The following is a 16,958-nucleotide window of genomic DNA, read 5'->3' on the forward strand; positions in this document are numbered from 1 at the left end:
AGTTGTTGCGCAAAAAAAAAAAAAATCGCAGAGGTGATCGAATACCACCAAAAGAAAGCTCTATTTGTGGGGAAAAAAGGACGCCAATTTTGTTTGGGTACAGTGTAGCATGACCGCGCAATTGCCATTCAAAGTGCGACAGTGCTGAAAGCTGAAAATTGGCTTGGGCGGGAAGCTGCGTAAGTACCTGGTATGGAAGTGGTTAAACAATCCAGTTTGTACCAAGATGCAGTTTCAAGCTATACACCAATCTGTGAAGCTAAGTTTAGGAGTTTGAAATGCTAGATCATTTGTCTTTTCTGTGTCTCCAAAACAGATACATTTCAATCAAGTAAGACTTGGCAGAAACTGTGCAAAGCACTGAATGCTTGTATTGTACTCTGCTCATTCTGTCATCACCCCAGTAACATATACAAGAAAAAAAAAAGTTATCTGCAAATCTTGATCTTCGAATCGCCAGTGGTGCCTCTCATTCACCTATTGAAATGTGCAAGGTTATGTACATACGGAAGTGGGTATTCATATTTACTTTTTAACAGTGAAAGATGAACTTGATGCTGAGTTGGTGCCCTGAAGGAAAAAAAACACTGTGTGAGAGTGAAGTCTTTGTTCCCAGAGAAATTAAGAGAATGAAACTCCGATATGCATCTGCAAGAGAGGAATCCAAGATAAGTACAGTTTGGAAAGGTATCACAGTGGCTTAGTTCCAAGTAGGAGGACACATCAAACAACTCCACAACTTCACCATGGTAACATCAGTTGAGGAGAAAATAAAGAGTGCCCCGGTGAACACTTAGCACCACTTCCAACAGGTGACTTTCTATCGGTACACTGCTCTATCCACCCATCAGGACCACCATGAGTTACAGCTACGCACACAGCAGCTCTTCCAGGGCTGGAAGTGGTCCTTCATCTCGACTATCTAGTGGAGTCTTTGGGTCATCAAGTGTGCATGGAGGTTATTCTGGCCCTGGAATCTCTCATGCCTCCTCTAGGATGGTGTCTTCTGGATTTAGCGGTGGCTCTTCTTTCGGTGGTGCTGGCAGCTCTGGCTTTGGTGGCAGCCATGCAGATGGAGTTCTCTCTGGAAATGAAAAGTACACTATGCAAAACCTCAATGACCGCCTGTCAAATTACTTGGACAAGGTGAAGTGTTTGGAAGAGGCCAATACAGAGCTGGAGCACAAGATCCATGACTGGTATGAGAAGCAAGGGTCCGTCACTGTGCGCGAGCAAAACTATTCTCCCTACTGGACAACAATAGAAGATCTGCGTGAAAAGGTAACGTATCCTTCAAAAGTGCTTGGGATAACTTTTATAACCAGTATAGGACATTTTTCTTTCATACTTTTTTTTACATAGTAGGTCACCTATCATTGTATAAAAGTCCTGTTACAGCAAGAGTACTGTTAAAAATTTAGAACTACAGCAAAACCTTGGTTTGAGAGTAACTTGGTTTAAAAGCGTTTTGCAAGACAAGCAACATTTTTAAATAAATTTTGACTTGATATACAAGCGATGTCTTGATATAAGAGTAGCATCATGTCATAACCGAGTATAAAAAAGAAAAGAGGAGCCTCTAATGCCGCGTTCACACGATCGGAATTTCCGTCGGGATAAACTCTGACTGATTTTTCCGACGGAATTCCGTTCAAGCTGTCTTGCATACAAACTGTCACACCAATTTCCAACTGTCAAGAACGCGGTGACATAAAACACTACGAAGAGCCGAGAAAAATTACGGTATTTATCGGGGTATTGCGCGCTCCGGCGTATAGCACGCACCCCTAATTTTGACCCTAAAATCCTGTAAAAAAACATTTTATTACATTTTACTACTTACAGTTTTGGTGTCTTGCCTGGCGTCCATCGGCGGCCTCGTCCAGTCCGGCGTCCGTCTGCGGCCTCGGTGGTGTTTTCCCGGCTTCTCCCGCGCTGTCTTCATGTCGAATCCCCGCTTCCCTCGCTCAGTTTAAAGCCTCTGCCGACGTATACCGAGCGCAGTACACTCGGGTATTTTCGGCCAGGCTCGGCTTCTCACGCATAAACGTCACAGAGCGTGACTACGAGCGAAGCCGAGCCTGGCCGAAGGTACCCGAGCATACTGCACTCGGTATATGTTGGCGCAGGCATTCAAACACAGCGCGGGAAGCGGGTATCGGCGTATATCGCGCACCCACGATTTTGCCCTGATTTTCAGGGCAAAAAAGTGCGCGGTATACGCCGATAAATGCGGTAAGTTCAATGCTTCCGAGCATGCGTCGACTTGATTCTGAGCATGTGTGTTTTTTTTCTCCGTCGGAGTTCCATACAGACCAACGGAATTTCCGAAGTCGGAAAAAAAGAGAACATGTTCTCTTTCTAAGTCCGTCATAATTTCCGTAGAAAAAACTCTGATGGGGCACACACACGGTCAGAATATCTGATGAAAAAATTCCGTCTGACTTTTTTCATCGGAAATTCCGATTGTGTGTACAAGGCATAAGTGTAGCAATATGGTTACATTTAATGAAGGTACAACATTTAACAAATCGCATGGTTGATGATTCAAAGAGGCACATCTAAGTATACAGGGATCCGGGGTGAAGCTGTCCAAATAGACCATCCTCTGCACCGTTATCGCCATCATCCCTTCAACGCTGCGCTCCACAAGCCCTTCAAGCTTTGCTTTCAGATCGCTCTACTGCAGAGTAGTCTTCTCGGTCACGATTGCAGACTGACCGCGGTGAGAGCCGGTGGTGCGGAGGATGGTATATGTGGATGGCTTCACCCTGGATCCCTGCATACTTAGATGTGCCTCTTTTAATCATCAACCATGTAAGTGGCTAAATGTTGTACCTTCATTAAATGGCACCTCTCTTCACTTTTATACTCTGTAGCTCCTGCTGGATTTGTCTTCAAATCCTCTTGTTAAGGCTTCCATTTGTGGATGGACATTTTATGGTTACACAACTTATCACATTGCTATAATATTTGTATATAGACTATTAACTGAAGGATTTATGAATAAATGGTTGTGGAACAAATCATCTGAGTTTCCATTATTTCTTATGGGAAAATTTGCTTTGATATACAAGTGCTTTGGATTACAAGCATGCTTCCGGAACAAATTATGCTCGCAATCCAAGGTTTTACTGTATCTTCAATTTTTCGCTGAAGGAGATAGAAGATAAAAATGGGCAGTAGTAGTTCATGACAATCTTCTGGCCAATGTCTGGAGGCTTGTGAATCCCTTGACCAATTGCATGGTTACATTGATACAACAGCAGGAGATAGGGGAACATGCAGAGGATGTAGCTATCCTGGGCTTATTTTTTCCTCCACAGGATATCAATGCGGCTGTTTCCTGTTCTGAATACATCAAGGCTCATCAGTGTCAGTGTTTGAAAGTACAATGTCACCTCCAGCTAAAAGAATTGCCAGCAGGAATGCATGGCTTGAAAAAATATACTTGAGACATGATTGATTTCCACAGTACTATAACTGTTTAAATTTTAAATAACATATACCTAGGTACTTCTCGAAAATGTATCTCCATTGTAAAACCGTGTGTCTTCAAGCTTTTTGGAACATAGGAGTTTGAGAGAGGGGCCAAAAGTAAGCAACTAAATAGATAAAATGAATACAAATTCTTATTTACAGAAGATTAAAAAAACTGGAAGGTTTGGAAAACTTAAAGGGATTGTAAAGGTAAAAGTTTTTTCACCTTAATGCATTCTATGCATTAAGGTGAAAAAACATCTGCGGATTAGCGGCCCCCTAGCTCCCCCGTTTACTTACCTGACCCCTCGAAAGTCCCGCGCCGTGAACGCGCTTGCTTCTCGGCCAGGCGTCATGGCTCATTTATTGGTTGATTGAAAGCAGCGCAGCCATTAGCTGGTGCTGCTGTCAATCACATCCAATGACGAAACGCACCAGGGGGCGGGGCCGAGTGATACAATGAGACGGCTGTATCACAGGAGAGTTCTTGCGAGGGGGAGCCGAGACAGCCGCCGAGGGACCCCAGAAGACCAGGTTCGGGCCACTCTGTGCTGCACAGTGGAGGAACGAGCTGCACAGTGGAGGAACGTAAATTACCTTTACATACCCTTTAAATACCATATAAAGCTCATGTATAAAGATTTGGCAGAACAACCAAAAGGACCGTACAAAAGACAAAGGATCGTTAGTTGTGTATGACCAAAATAATTTTTTTTCCCCATCAGTTCATCAGAACTGTTTGATCTCATTTTGATAATAACATTTAACAATATTCTATTAAAGGCTACTATAGCAATACTTTTTTTTAGTGTGGAAAAATTGCCTGGGAGGGAGTGAGATATTTTTCCCTTTTTTGGACTAAAACTCTAGGCATTGTAATGCCCGTACACATGCCAGATTTCCCAATCGGAAAAAAGTTGGATGGAATTCCGCTCAAGCTTGTCTTTCATACACACGGTCACACAAAAGTTCTCTGAACTTTCAAGCGCTAAGAACGTGGTGACATACAACACTACGACGAGGTGAGGAAAAGAAGTTCAATGCTTCCGAGCATGCGTCAAATTGTTTAAGAGCATGCGTGTTTTTTTTCCCCGTCGGAATTCCATACAGACGGAAAAAAAATCAGGGCGGGTCTTAAACAGCAAGGGGTGTGGCATTGACAGGAAGGGGTGGGCCATATTTAAATTAGGGGTGAACGAGTTTAGTCAGGCCCAGGGCAGCACAAAACCTGAATACACTACTGACATTAGGAGAATACTGTGTGTGGCAGATCAGTACTTGCAAGGGATACATGGGGAAATGTGCATGTATTGAATATTTCTTGTTTTCTTGTTTTTATTACTTTTTACGTGACTTATAAAATACTGTAATATCCTAATGATGTAATTTGTAATTCTTCTTACAGATTCACACTTCCACAGCTGATAACCATCAAATCACGTTGGCAATTGACAATGCGCGCTTGGCTGCTGATGATTTTAAACTCAAGTAAGTCCATGTTAATTTTCCTACAGGGGGTTTACAGTCTTTTCACAATTTTTCAGCTTGATGTACAGTTAATAGTCTCTAATATTCAAGCAAATTGTTTGTTTCTGTATGTATTTTTTACTCATTATAGTCAGGTTCTGCTTCCTGCTCTGCCCGTCAGTGTCGCCTTATCAGTGCCCATCAGTGAAGGAGAAAACGTACTTATTTACAACATTTTATACCCGAAACAAACAAAAAAAATGAATTTTTTCTAAATTTTTGGTCTTTTTTTATTTGTTTAGCAAAAAATAAAAACCGCAGAGGTGATCAAATACCACCAAAAGAAAGCTCTATTTTTGGGGAAAAAAATGGAAAAAAAATTGTTTGGGTGCAGTGTAGCATGACCGCGCAATTGTCATTTAAACATTGACAACGCTGAAAACTGAAAATTGGCATGGGCAGGAAGAGGCGTAAGTGCCCTGTATAGAAGTGGTTAAAATGACTTATGGTAGGCTAAAATCGTGACTTTAATTAACCAATCCTGGACATCAGCTTTTCACATTCTAACGCCAAATCTTGCTGCCTTCAGGTATGAGAATGAGCAACACTTGCGAATAGGAGTTGAATCTGATATCCAGGGTTTGAGAAGGGTTTTGGATGAATTAACACTCTCCAGATCAGACCTGGAGTTGCAGATTGAGAATCTGAAGGAAGAGTTGGCCTACCTGAAGAAGAATCATGAGGAGGTGAGAATTTTGGGGTTTTGTAATTAAAAGGCAAATAACTGGGGTAGCAACTAGAATTGTAAATTGCACCTGGGTCCATGAACCATGAGGGCCCCGCTAATTCTGATTGGATGTTTGTCTTTGCCTTCATACTTATACCAGTGGTAACATTATCATGGTGTGTTTTTATCAGCTAGGAAAGGTTTTCAAATTTATTATACTACATATCTGTATATGGCAGAAAGATGTCACGAAAAGTGTTGCCAACCGTCCGTATTTTTACGGACAGTTCGTAAAAACGGGCACTTTTTTCCCCATTCGTAAATGTCCGTGGTTGCGGGAGTGTGCCAGTAAAAATAGCCGAGATCGCTTCGGCTTGGAACTGCGCGTGGAGATTGGAGGCAGGGGGAGATTGGAGGCAGATTGGAAGCAGGGGGAGATTGTGGCACTGCAGAGGGGGGTGAAGGCAGGGGGTGTTGGTGGCAGAGGGGGATGGAGGCAGGGGGTGATGTGACTAAATAATTTGCCGTTATTATACCGAAAATAACAAAAATACGTTTTTTTACCTTAATATCTACCTTAAATCACATTGCTATTTGCCTAGCATACTTGTTTGTAGCCTAAATACTAAAATTTGCACCTAAAAATGTAATTTAGTAACTTTTGTGAAATGCCAGTAAAAACGTGGCTGCGCTAGTAAATTTTGGGTGTCGTGCCAGTACATTTCAATCTGGAAGGTTGGTAACACTGGTCACGAGTAGAGTTGAGCGGACACCTGGATGTTCGGGTTCGGACCTGAACCCGAACTTTAAAAAAAAAGTTCGGGTTCGGGAACCCAAACTCCGAACCCCATTGAAGTCAATGGGACACAGACTTTTAGTAAAAAAAAAAATGCGCGGAGGTCCCCCCAAATTCAATAACCAGACCCTTCAGGTCTGGTATGGATATTAAGGGGAACCCTGCTTTCAATTTAAAAAAAAAATGACGTGGGGTTCCCCCTAAATATCCATAACCAGGCCCTTCAGGTCTGGTGTGGATTTTACGGGGGAACTCCACCCCAAATTTAAAAAAAAATGGTTCACCCTAAAATCCACACCAGACCCCTTATCCGAGCACGTTGACCTGGCCGGCCGCAGAAAAGAGGGGGGGACAGAGTGCGCCCCCCCCCTCTCCTGAACCGCACCAGGCCACATGCCCTCAACATTGGGAGGGTGCTTTGGGGTGCCCCCCAAAGCACCTTGTCCCCATGTTGATGGGGACAAGGGTCTCATCCCCACAACCCTTGCCCGGTGGTTGTGGGGGTATGCGGGCAGGGGGCTTATCAGAATCTGGAAGACCCCTTTAACAAAGGGGGGCCCCCAGATCCTGACCCCCCCTGTGTGAAATGGTAATGGGGTACACTGTACCCCTACCATTTCACGAAGGAAGTGTAAATAGTCGTTTTCAGAAAAAAAACACACACCCTGTAGAACAAATTACTTTATTAATTAAACCAAATAAAAATCCAGCGGTGAAAATAGACGATCGGTGCCGCTCGCTGCTCCATCGTTGTCTCTATCCAGCGACAGGTGATCTCTCCAGCGACGGGTGATGTCTCCAGCGATTGGTCCAGCGATGAGAACATCCATCCATTCAGAGCACAGCTCAGAGAATGACGCGCCGATGCTTTGACGTTTCTTTTATAGGGGAGGCGGCCACGCGTCACGTGACCCCATCCTCCTCTGACGCACACTCTGCTACGTTACTCGGACAGCCCGAACAAGGGGCATATCTGGGCTGTCCCAGTGACGTAGCAGAGTGTGCGTCAGAGGGGGACGGGGTCACGTGACGCGTGGCCGCCTCCCCTATAAAAGAAACGTCAAAGCATCGGCGCTTCATTCGCTGAGCTGTGCTCTGAATGGGGATGTCCTCATCGCTGGACCAATCGTCCGTCACGGGAGACATCACCCGGCGACCTCCGCGCATTTTTTTTCCCCAAACTCCGAACCCGGACCCAAACTTTTTCCAATTATCTGGGTTCGGGAACAAAAAAAAAACAAAGTCCGTACCGAACCCGAACTTTACAGTTCGGGTTCGCTCAACCCTAGTCACGAGGCCTTGGTAAATTATATAAAATAATTAGCTGGAATTTATTATTTTTGAATTGTACCTACACACCATATTCCAGTAGAAGCTTGGATTCATATTTATGTTCTTCTTTTTGTTTAGGAAATGAGTGAGAAGGGCCAGCAGATGAGTGGAACAGTGAGCGTGGAGATGGACGCCGCTCCAGGAGCTGACCTATGCAAGATCTTGGGTGACATGAGAGAACAGTATGAATACATGGCTGAGAGAAACAGGAGGGATGCAGAGGGATGGTTCGTATCCCAGGTATGGTTACACCAATGTGTATGGTTTCCTCATCCTCTTTTTTAAATTTAAATGTAACCACTTCTTGTTTCTCCATTTATAGAGTGAATCCCTGCAGAAGGAGGTTGTGTCCAACACACAACAAGTCCATTCCAGCAAATCAGAGGTCACAGAGTTGAGACGCACCATGCAGGGTTTGGAGATTGAGCTGCAGTCACAGCACAGCACGGTGAGTCCACATGAAGATGGAGAAATCATACTTTGATAAGTTTAGGAATTTAGATGTGTCTACATGTTAAAGCAGTTTTGTCTATCTAATCAAAATAGCCATCAACAAGGTTGCCTAGCTGTCAAGATCTTGACATATGGTACTACCTTCAGATCAAACATTTTGTCAACTCGCTTCCTTTGAGTTACCAATCTCTGAAACCACTAAGCCCACTAAAAAAACGTGATAAAATTTAGCCTCTAAAACAGGTGTGCCCAACCTTTTAAAGAAGTCGCCACCTAAGCGACTTCTTAACCAGTCGCGGGCTACAATGAGTGGAGTGGGTGGATAACCGGTCCGTGTCCACTCTGCACATGCAAAGCGGACACAGCCCACTCTACTCTATGGGTCCCCTGATCAGATGGAAGGGATCCACTTCTGTTTTTTTTAGCAGATCGGATTGGAGGTAGGTGAGTGCAAATGCACACAAGTCTGTTTACCTCTGCCGCTCCATAGAGGTGAATGGAGGGAGGGTCCAATAGGATTGAACCGACCCATGTGAAAGGGGTCTAAGGCTGCTTTTTACACTGATGGTCTGCAGTCCACCCACACCATGGGTGCAGCGCAGTGCACCTGTGGCTTTCCTGCAGGCTAGTTGCACTTTGCTATAGAATTCTATTATATCCTGCAGGTGTGGTGCACTTGTCATAGGCGGAGTGGTACCACTCCACCTATGACAGGAGCTGGTGCTTTACAGGAAGCATTGGCTTATGCGGCTCTGCTCCATTCACAACACTGATGCTCTGGGGTGGGTCGGCAACCTGCGATCTGGGCTTGCCAACCCACCATCCCAGAGCAGGAGGTCGCAGGCCACATCAGAGGGCTCTTCAGGCCACATGTGGCCCCCAGGCCACAGGTTGGGCACCCATGCTCTAAAAGTTAACTAAATAATCTATTATAAAATTGGTCGTACCATCATCCAGGAAATTGAATGTATAGAAATCAGAATATTTTGGTCTCCAACCAAAACTCTGAAAATGGGGGGGCAAGTGGACTATCTCGGTACAGAGATTTAGAGGATAAAGTGTGTTCTATTTGATACCCCTGGCTAATCTTCAGTGATTCAGAATAATATAAATATATCATGTCAGTGATGACGCCATCTTACATTCCGAACCCCTCAGACTGCTCCATCCTTGACCCAGCTTGGAAAGATTTTAGAGTTTGTTGAGGGCTTTCTATTTCCCCAAATTCCCCACCTGCCCCCCCGCCACCCTGTTCTTCCAATCCCCCACACTTACCTTTCTCATTACTTTAATTTCTCCCTTCCACAATACATTGCATGGAAACTTTCTGGGGATTGGAAAAGGTAATTCCCACACTTCCCACCAAAAAAATTATAATTTGACCTTACACTGGTAAGATTCATTGTTTTGTTAGCATTGGTATATATTAAAATAAAATGTAAAAGCTGGCCCTTAGATCCTTATATTAAACATTTCCATTCCTTTTTTGCACAGAAATAGAGTACTCGTGACCCTGCCAGTCCCCTACTTATATAGGCCTATAGAGTAGTTAAATGAGCCACTGTAGCATTACTGATGACCATGGTGTAGCTAAAGAACTATGGGCCAGATTCACGTAACTTAACTTTTCCGATTTAAGTTACACCGCCGCAATTTTTCCAAGTTAGTGCCCGATCCACAAAGCACTTACCTGGAAATTCGCGGCGGTGTATCCTAAATCCGGCCGGCGCAAGGCGGGCCAATTCAAATGGGGCGAGTCCCATTTAAATTAGGCGCGCTCCCACGCCGGACATACTGCGCATGCTCCCGACGCAAATTTCCTGACGTGCTTTGCGCAAAGTTACGATGCGCCAAGGTTTTGTGAATCGCAAAGGGTAAAAAAAAGTTGCGTCGGGAAAAAAAGAGTTGCGCCGTGAAAAAAAAATTTGACAGCGACGCGGGAAAGACGGGTACACTTTTACATGGTGTACTAACTTTACACTTTGTAAAAGGTACCCTATCTTTGCGACGGCAAACTAACACTTACGGCGACTTAACGAAGGGAAAAAGCTTTGTGGATCTCCGTAAGTGCTAATTTGCATACCCGACGCTGGTTTACGACGAGAACTCCCCCCAGCGGCGGCCGTGGTACTGCATCCTAAGATCTGACAGTGTAAGTCCATTACACCTGTTGGATCTTAGGGCTAGCTATGCGTAACTGATTCTATGAATCAGCCGCATAGTTAGAAACAGAGATACGACGGCGTATCAGTAGATACGCCGTCGTATCTCTTTTGTGAATCTGGCCCTATAGGCCCCAGTGCAAATTATGTGCCCTGACCCCCCATACTGGGCTTTCACACATACTGGTCCCACAAAAATACAATCATATCGTGTACCAAGCCACTGCTCCAGGGGGCACCACTCTGCTGTCTTTTATTAACTTGACCTACCTAAAAGCTGAACTCCAGTGAGCAGTAGCATATTATTTTCTTCCTGGTTGTACAACTAGGGGGATTTTAGAGTAGAATATTACTTACATTATTCCTTGTCCAAACTATACCTCTGACCATGAATGAAAGAGTGGCGACTATAACCATGGGAACCTGCATAATAAAGAGTAAACATCCAAAGAAATTAAGCGTGACTGGATATCAAACAGATGCAAAATAAATTTCAGTCAACAATTCCTAATTATATCACTTTGTCTCTTTAGAGAGCAGGGCTGGAGTCTTCCATTTCTGAAACGGAGGGCCGTTACGGTGCTCAGCTCCGCCATGTCCAATCTGTCATTGGTACCCTTGAAGAACAGCTGACCAATCTACGATCTGATCTAGAACATCAGAATATGGAGTACAAAACACTTCTCGATATCAAGGCTCATCTGGAGGCCGAGATTGCCACTTACCGTAAACTGCTGGAGGAACACGATCAGAGGTAAATCAAAAAGTTCTACAAAGATCTGCTGTAATATCTCAGTTTTGTTGGTGTAAATTGTAAATTGTAAACAGGTCAAAATGGAGATGGGCATCACAATGACACTTTTCTACCAAATGCTCCAAATAGGCTTATTTTGGCCTTACTCTATAGCTGTATTGTATTGTGCATTGTGTCGGTTTCCATGTTGGGTGATCAGTATAAGCTACCTAGTGCAGTAACAAAAAAAAGTCCAATCAGTGGATATTTCAAAACGATGAAGGCCATGTCACACTAGGCATACTTGCAAAAACTCACCAGTGACAAGACTGGTAAAAACTGCAGAAAATATACTTTCATGTGTCACTCCCCCACTGGTCGGTTGAGTTCAACGTTGGTCCCTCACTGATGGAAACACTGCAAGTATAAGTCGCCAAGTAGGGAGTGTCATCTCGCTCACCCAGCCATCCCTGTTAAAAATATAATACCAGTCACTAGCTGGTAGAGCAAGAGAGGTACAAAAAAGTCTCAAAAAGAAAGTTCAGCAAATATATCTATGTGTGTCATACTTGAAATAAAAGCAATAATTAAAGTGGTTGAACTACCTGAAAATTGTTGTATGTGTAGCACCCTGATGTTTATGCAGGGCTGCTATTAGTTGCCAGGCGATAGTTGCGTTGGCCAGTTGTTAGGAGATTAATTGATTTCCCCCTAATTCTGGAATTGCTGCACTTCTTTCTTCTGTCACTAAGTGGCATTGTAGGTGGCGACATTTGATAAGACAAGGGCATAGCAATGACAGATTATGAGTGAATGGGGTGTCTCAGCCAATTGGTAGGGTTTTTTTCAGTCACTTGGCCTGCTAGGAGAGCTTATTTATTTGGGTGGAGTCAGGTGATCGGGGTTCTGTGCCACCTGGACGGCTGTCTGGGTGGATGTGTGTCAAGCTGCTCTGGGCTGCTAGTCTAAGCTTAAGGCCTATCCAAGGGACATCTGGCTGCTAGTCTGTAAGCTTGAGGCCTATCCAAGGGACATCTGGCTGCTAGGCTGTCTGAGGGCCTATCCAGAAGCAGGAGAGCAGTGTAGGATTGGGACTGAGAGCTTGTAGTCCAACCTTCAGTAAGGGCTCTGCTGGCCGGGGAACCAGTTGTGGTCGGAGGTAGGGGGGAAGCTGTCGCCACTGAGGGACAACCACCTTAATACCGGAGACCACTGTGTGTAAGCTGAGGCCAGTACCAGAGCAGACTTCTTGCCAGCGGGGGTTGGTGAAAAAGTGGAAAGTGCCAAGCCAGGGACCCAGCGGGACAGCAGAGGTGATGCTTGCGGAGCATCAGTGAGTGCCAAGCCAGGGACCTAGCATGTCAGCGGGGGTGATGCTTTAAGAGTATCCGAGTGCAAAGCCAGGGACCCATTAGGGAAGTGGGGGTGACGCTTGAGGAAGAAACTCTAAAAGTGCTAAAAATGGAAGCGTTCAGGGGATACAGTGGTTAGTGGATCTGAAGTCTATAGAAAGACTGGGAGCCGTGGAGTGAAGACCCACAGTGAGTGATTGTGGGGTAAGCTGAGAACTGTTCGTGTTGCAAATAGTTGAGTACAATTGACGTTAGTAACTGCTACAAGATTGTTGCCTATAGAAGTCTTGGAGTCTGCCAATTACCATTGCATCAACTTAGGGGTGTCCTGGCTCTAACCCTCTCTCCCGAATTCTGTTTAAGAGACAATAAAAATCTAGTTGCATTCAAAAAGTGTCTGGCGCTCACCATTTCATCTTACAGTACACCCACCATGCCTTGTAACCCACTCTGCACAGAAGGATGTCAGCTGTGCCTGACTCTGGAGGTCACCATTAGGTCCCGAGGGACCTGGAACTTTGCTACATATATATGCCTAGCCTAAGGGTGGTCATACATAGGCTGGTGATTGTACGTGATGGGGTTCAATTCAAGTATCACTTGTGGCTACTGGCCGAGAGTTGGGGTCTGTCATTTTACCGGTGCCATAAATAAGCTCCTTAATAACACAAAATAGATTTGTTTGAAAGCTTCAACCGCTAACTGTTCTCTTTTCATTTTACAGCATTGGAGCTTCTCATAAGGAGAGTGCAGGTAACTGACATTTGTAATATTTAAACTGAAATCCTGAAATGTAGCTGCAGGCTGATTTAAATTTAACCAGAAAGACACAGTGATAGCAGCTGTCAGCAAGCGTACAACTGTACTAGGAATATCAGGTCACAGAGAGTTCTACATATTTTCTGAAATACAGAGTAAAAAATGGGAAAAAAGAAGCTTTGCTCTTCAAGTTGAGATATCATATACATGCTAAAAGTGGCATATCAAAATATCACATAATAAATGTCATAATGCAGATTTATCATTTTGCAGTCTAGCAAGGCTTGTTTATGCCACAGGAGCATTGCTGTTCTTAAATTTTTTTTTCTTATTATTATTTTTAAACATTTTGGTTTCCCTACCTACACATATGAGTCCAGGCGCACAGGCTAATACTTTGGGGTTGATTTAATAAGACTGGAAAAAACACAATGTTGTGTGCATGGTAGCCAATCAGCTTCTAACTTCTAAGACCCCTTTACATTGAGGGCGTATTGCAGGCGCTATAGCGTTAAAAATAGCTCCTGCAATACACCCTCAAACAACTTCTCCATTGTCTCCAGGGTGAAAGCCCAAGGGCTTTCACCCTGGAGCTTTGCGCTAGCAGGACGGTAAAAAAAGTCCTGCTAGCTGCAGCTTTGGAGCGGTGAAGGAGCGGTGTGTTTACCGCTCCTCCACCGCTGCTGTCCATTGAAATTAATGGGACAGCAAGGCTATACCGCCCACAATGCGCTGCTTCAGCATTGCTGGTATTTTTAACCCTTTCTCGGCCGCTAGCAGGGGTTAAAAGCGCCCCGCTAGCGTCCGAAATGCGCTGCAAATCCGCCCATAGCATCGGCGGTAAAAATAGAAGCGTTTTATCGCCGACGCTATGGAGCGGCTCAGTGTGAAAGGGGTCTAACTGTCAAAAGAAAACCTGGAAGCTGATTGGTTTCTATACACCAGATTTAGCACTCTCCAGTTTTAGTAAATTAACCCCATAACCATGGCTGGCGGTTAACCAGTAGAAAACTGGACTGTAGAAGGATCCCATAGTACCATCAGTTTTTTCAAGCTCTTTCGGAAAAGGATACCTAATAAGGGCAAGAGGTCTACACATAATCCCCACCCTCCCACCTTTCACTATGTTGACACCTCCCATGCTGAAAGCATTAAAGATACTTAAAAGCCTCCGACTATTACAGATACTCAAGAGTGTTACTCCTTTTTTAATGGCACTTCCAAATCACCCCCCCCCCCCCCCAACAAAAAATGTAAAATAAAGAGTATGGGGCTGGTATCAACTTGCCAGGGAACTGCATTTTTACTACCCAATCTAAATGCCTTGTGTGACAATATCTCACAGTGTTAGGGATTAATAAACTAAGATCCTTTATAGTTAGTCATCCTGTTCAGCATTCTATAACTTAGAAGGTCTGCACCATGGACAAAAAAAAAACATTCCATGATGCAAAAATAGCCTTCCTTTTTTTCTATATAAGTTGTGTTCTCGGTATGATGAGAGCTGTATTTTTTCAAATTCTCAATAGGCTGCATAGACCATGGTCAAGGGAACAAATGGCTGTCAGGTGCATCATCCATTCAACACCTATCAGGCCTCGTACACACGACCGAACATGTCCGCTGAAACTGATCCGCGGACCAGTTTCCGCGGACATGTCCGACCGTGTGTACAGCCTAGCGGACAGGTTTCCTGGCCTAGCGGACAGGTTTCCAGCGGACAAAAGTTTCTTAGCATGCTAAGAAACTTGTCCGCTGGAAAGCTGTCCGTCGGACATGTCCGATGGTTAGTACGACTCATCTGACATGTCCGCTGGTTATGACGTATAACCAGCGGCCCGAAATCCCGCGCATGCGTCGAATTGATTCGACGCATGCGTGGAAGCATTGAACTTCCGTGTTAGAGAACGTCGGTGTCTTCTACGTCACCGCGTTCTCTGTCCGCGGGGATTTTGGTCTGATGGTGTGTACACACATCAGACCAAAAGCTCCCAGCAGACATGTCCGATGAAAACGGTCCGCGGACCGTTTTCATCGGACATGTTCGGTCGTGTGTACAAGGCCTCATAGTGTGGCGATTCTATGGGTAGTAGGTTGTTCCTAGGTGCTGTGTGTGTTGCCTGGCCTGGCCTAGATGAAGATATTGATAATCATCTAAGTAGGATGGAAATTGCAATACGGAAGATAAAGTTTAAAATCAACTCTTGATCGTGATGGTGCCCTAAGAAGCTGGCCCATGGGAGACAATATCTGAATCCAGCCCGGAGTACAATGTAGAGGGGAAAAAATCAAACTTTTTTTCAATTAGAACTCCTCTTATCCTATTAATAATCCTATGAATCCTGTGATTTGTACAACCACAAATCTTTTTTTTTTTTTGCCTTACTAGGGCCAAGTACAACCACTACTACCACTACAAAGGTCCACACTGTTGTGAAAGAAGAGACTTCTGCAGCTGACAAGAAGTGAACAAAGATAATATAACATCCGCTTCTCCGCTTACCCAAGTCTTGTATTATGATCAGCCACTCAGAAGAACCCCTGCAGCAAAATAAATAGAATCAGTTATGCAGTTTCTTGATTTTTGTTTTTTTATTATTACATTCACCAGCTCTATAATGCAAAGTTGTACTCAATAAAGAACCATGCACCATTTTCAAAGCTCATTAATGATTTGTTCTCCTGTTATAGATCAGAGCTGATCATTATGCAGATTGAGATCCAAAGAATTGTTTTTTAATTAGGGTTGCCACCGCATCACTTTAAACCCAAACACATATTAATTACACAGGTTCTGAGGCTGATTAAGGTGGAAATTAAACTCGCTTGGTGCCTTATCTGCATTCAATTAGCCTCAGAACCTGTGTAATGAATATGTGTTCGGGTTTAACCACTTCCATACAGGGCATTTTCACCCCCTACAATTGTGCGGTCATGCTACACTGTACCCATTTGAATTTTTATAATTTTTTTCCCCACAAATAGAGCTTTATTTTGGTGGTATTTGATCACCTCTGCGGTTTTTATTTTTTGCACTATAAACAAACAAAGAGCGTCAATTTAAAAAAAAAACAGAAGGGCCCGGATTCACATACATTGGCGCATATTTATGCCGGCGTAGCGTATCTAATATACGCTACGCCGACGTAGCGCAGAGAGGGAAGCACCGAATTCACAAAGCACTTGCCTCCCAAATTGCGTCGTAGGTGGAAGTGGGCGTGAGCCATGCTAATGAGGCGTGACCCATGCAAATGATGGGCCGAGTGCCAAGTACTTAAAACGAACGGCGCATGCGCCATCCTGTAGACGTATCACAGTGCGCATGCTCAGAATCACGTCGGAACTACTCCCTAATATACGACGGATCACTGCCTACGACGTGAACGTAACCTACGCCCAGCCCTATTCACGTACTGCGTAAACAACGTAAAATACGACGGCTGTGTTCCCTGGTCCATACCTTAGCATGAGTTGCGCCTCATATATGGCGTAGGAAAGTTATGTCGGTCGGATGAAGCCTATTTTCAGGCATATCTCAGTTTATGGGCACAGCGCATAGATACGACGGCGCATATTTACACTTACGCGGCGTATCTCGAGATACGTCGGCGTAAGTGCTTTGTGAATCCGGGCCAATATTTTTTCTTTTTGCTATAATAAATATCCCCAAAAAATATATCTAAAAAAAATAGTTTTT

General features: G+C 44.3%; 1 protein-coding gene across 1 annotated transcript; it reads left to right on the forward strand.

Annotated features, from left to right (window-relative positions):
* Positions 1–758: 758 nt before the first annotated feature.
* Positions 759–15,927, forward strand: LOC120918236 (keratin, type I cytoskeletal 19-like). Its single transcript, XM_040329742.1, has 8 exons — positions 759–1,281; positions 4,886–4,968; positions 5,537–5,693; positions 7,881–8,042; positions 8,125–8,250; positions 10,951–11,171; positions 13,227–13,255; positions 15,651–15,927. The coding sequence occupies exons 1-8, from the start codon at positions 859–861 to the stop codon at positions 15,728–15,730; spliced, it is 1,281 nt and encodes a 426-aa protein (XP_040185676.1). The 5' UTR covers positions 759–858; the 3' UTR covers positions 15,731–15,927.
* Positions 15,928–16,958: the final 1,031 nt, after the last annotated feature.

Source organism: Rana temporaria, chromosome 12 (genome assembly GCF_905171775.1).
Source record: "Rana temporaria chromosome 12, aRanTem1.1, whole genome shotgun sequence".
Taxonomy (NCBI): domain Eukaryota; kingdom Metazoa; phylum Chordata; class Amphibia; order Anura; family Ranidae; genus Rana; species Rana temporaria.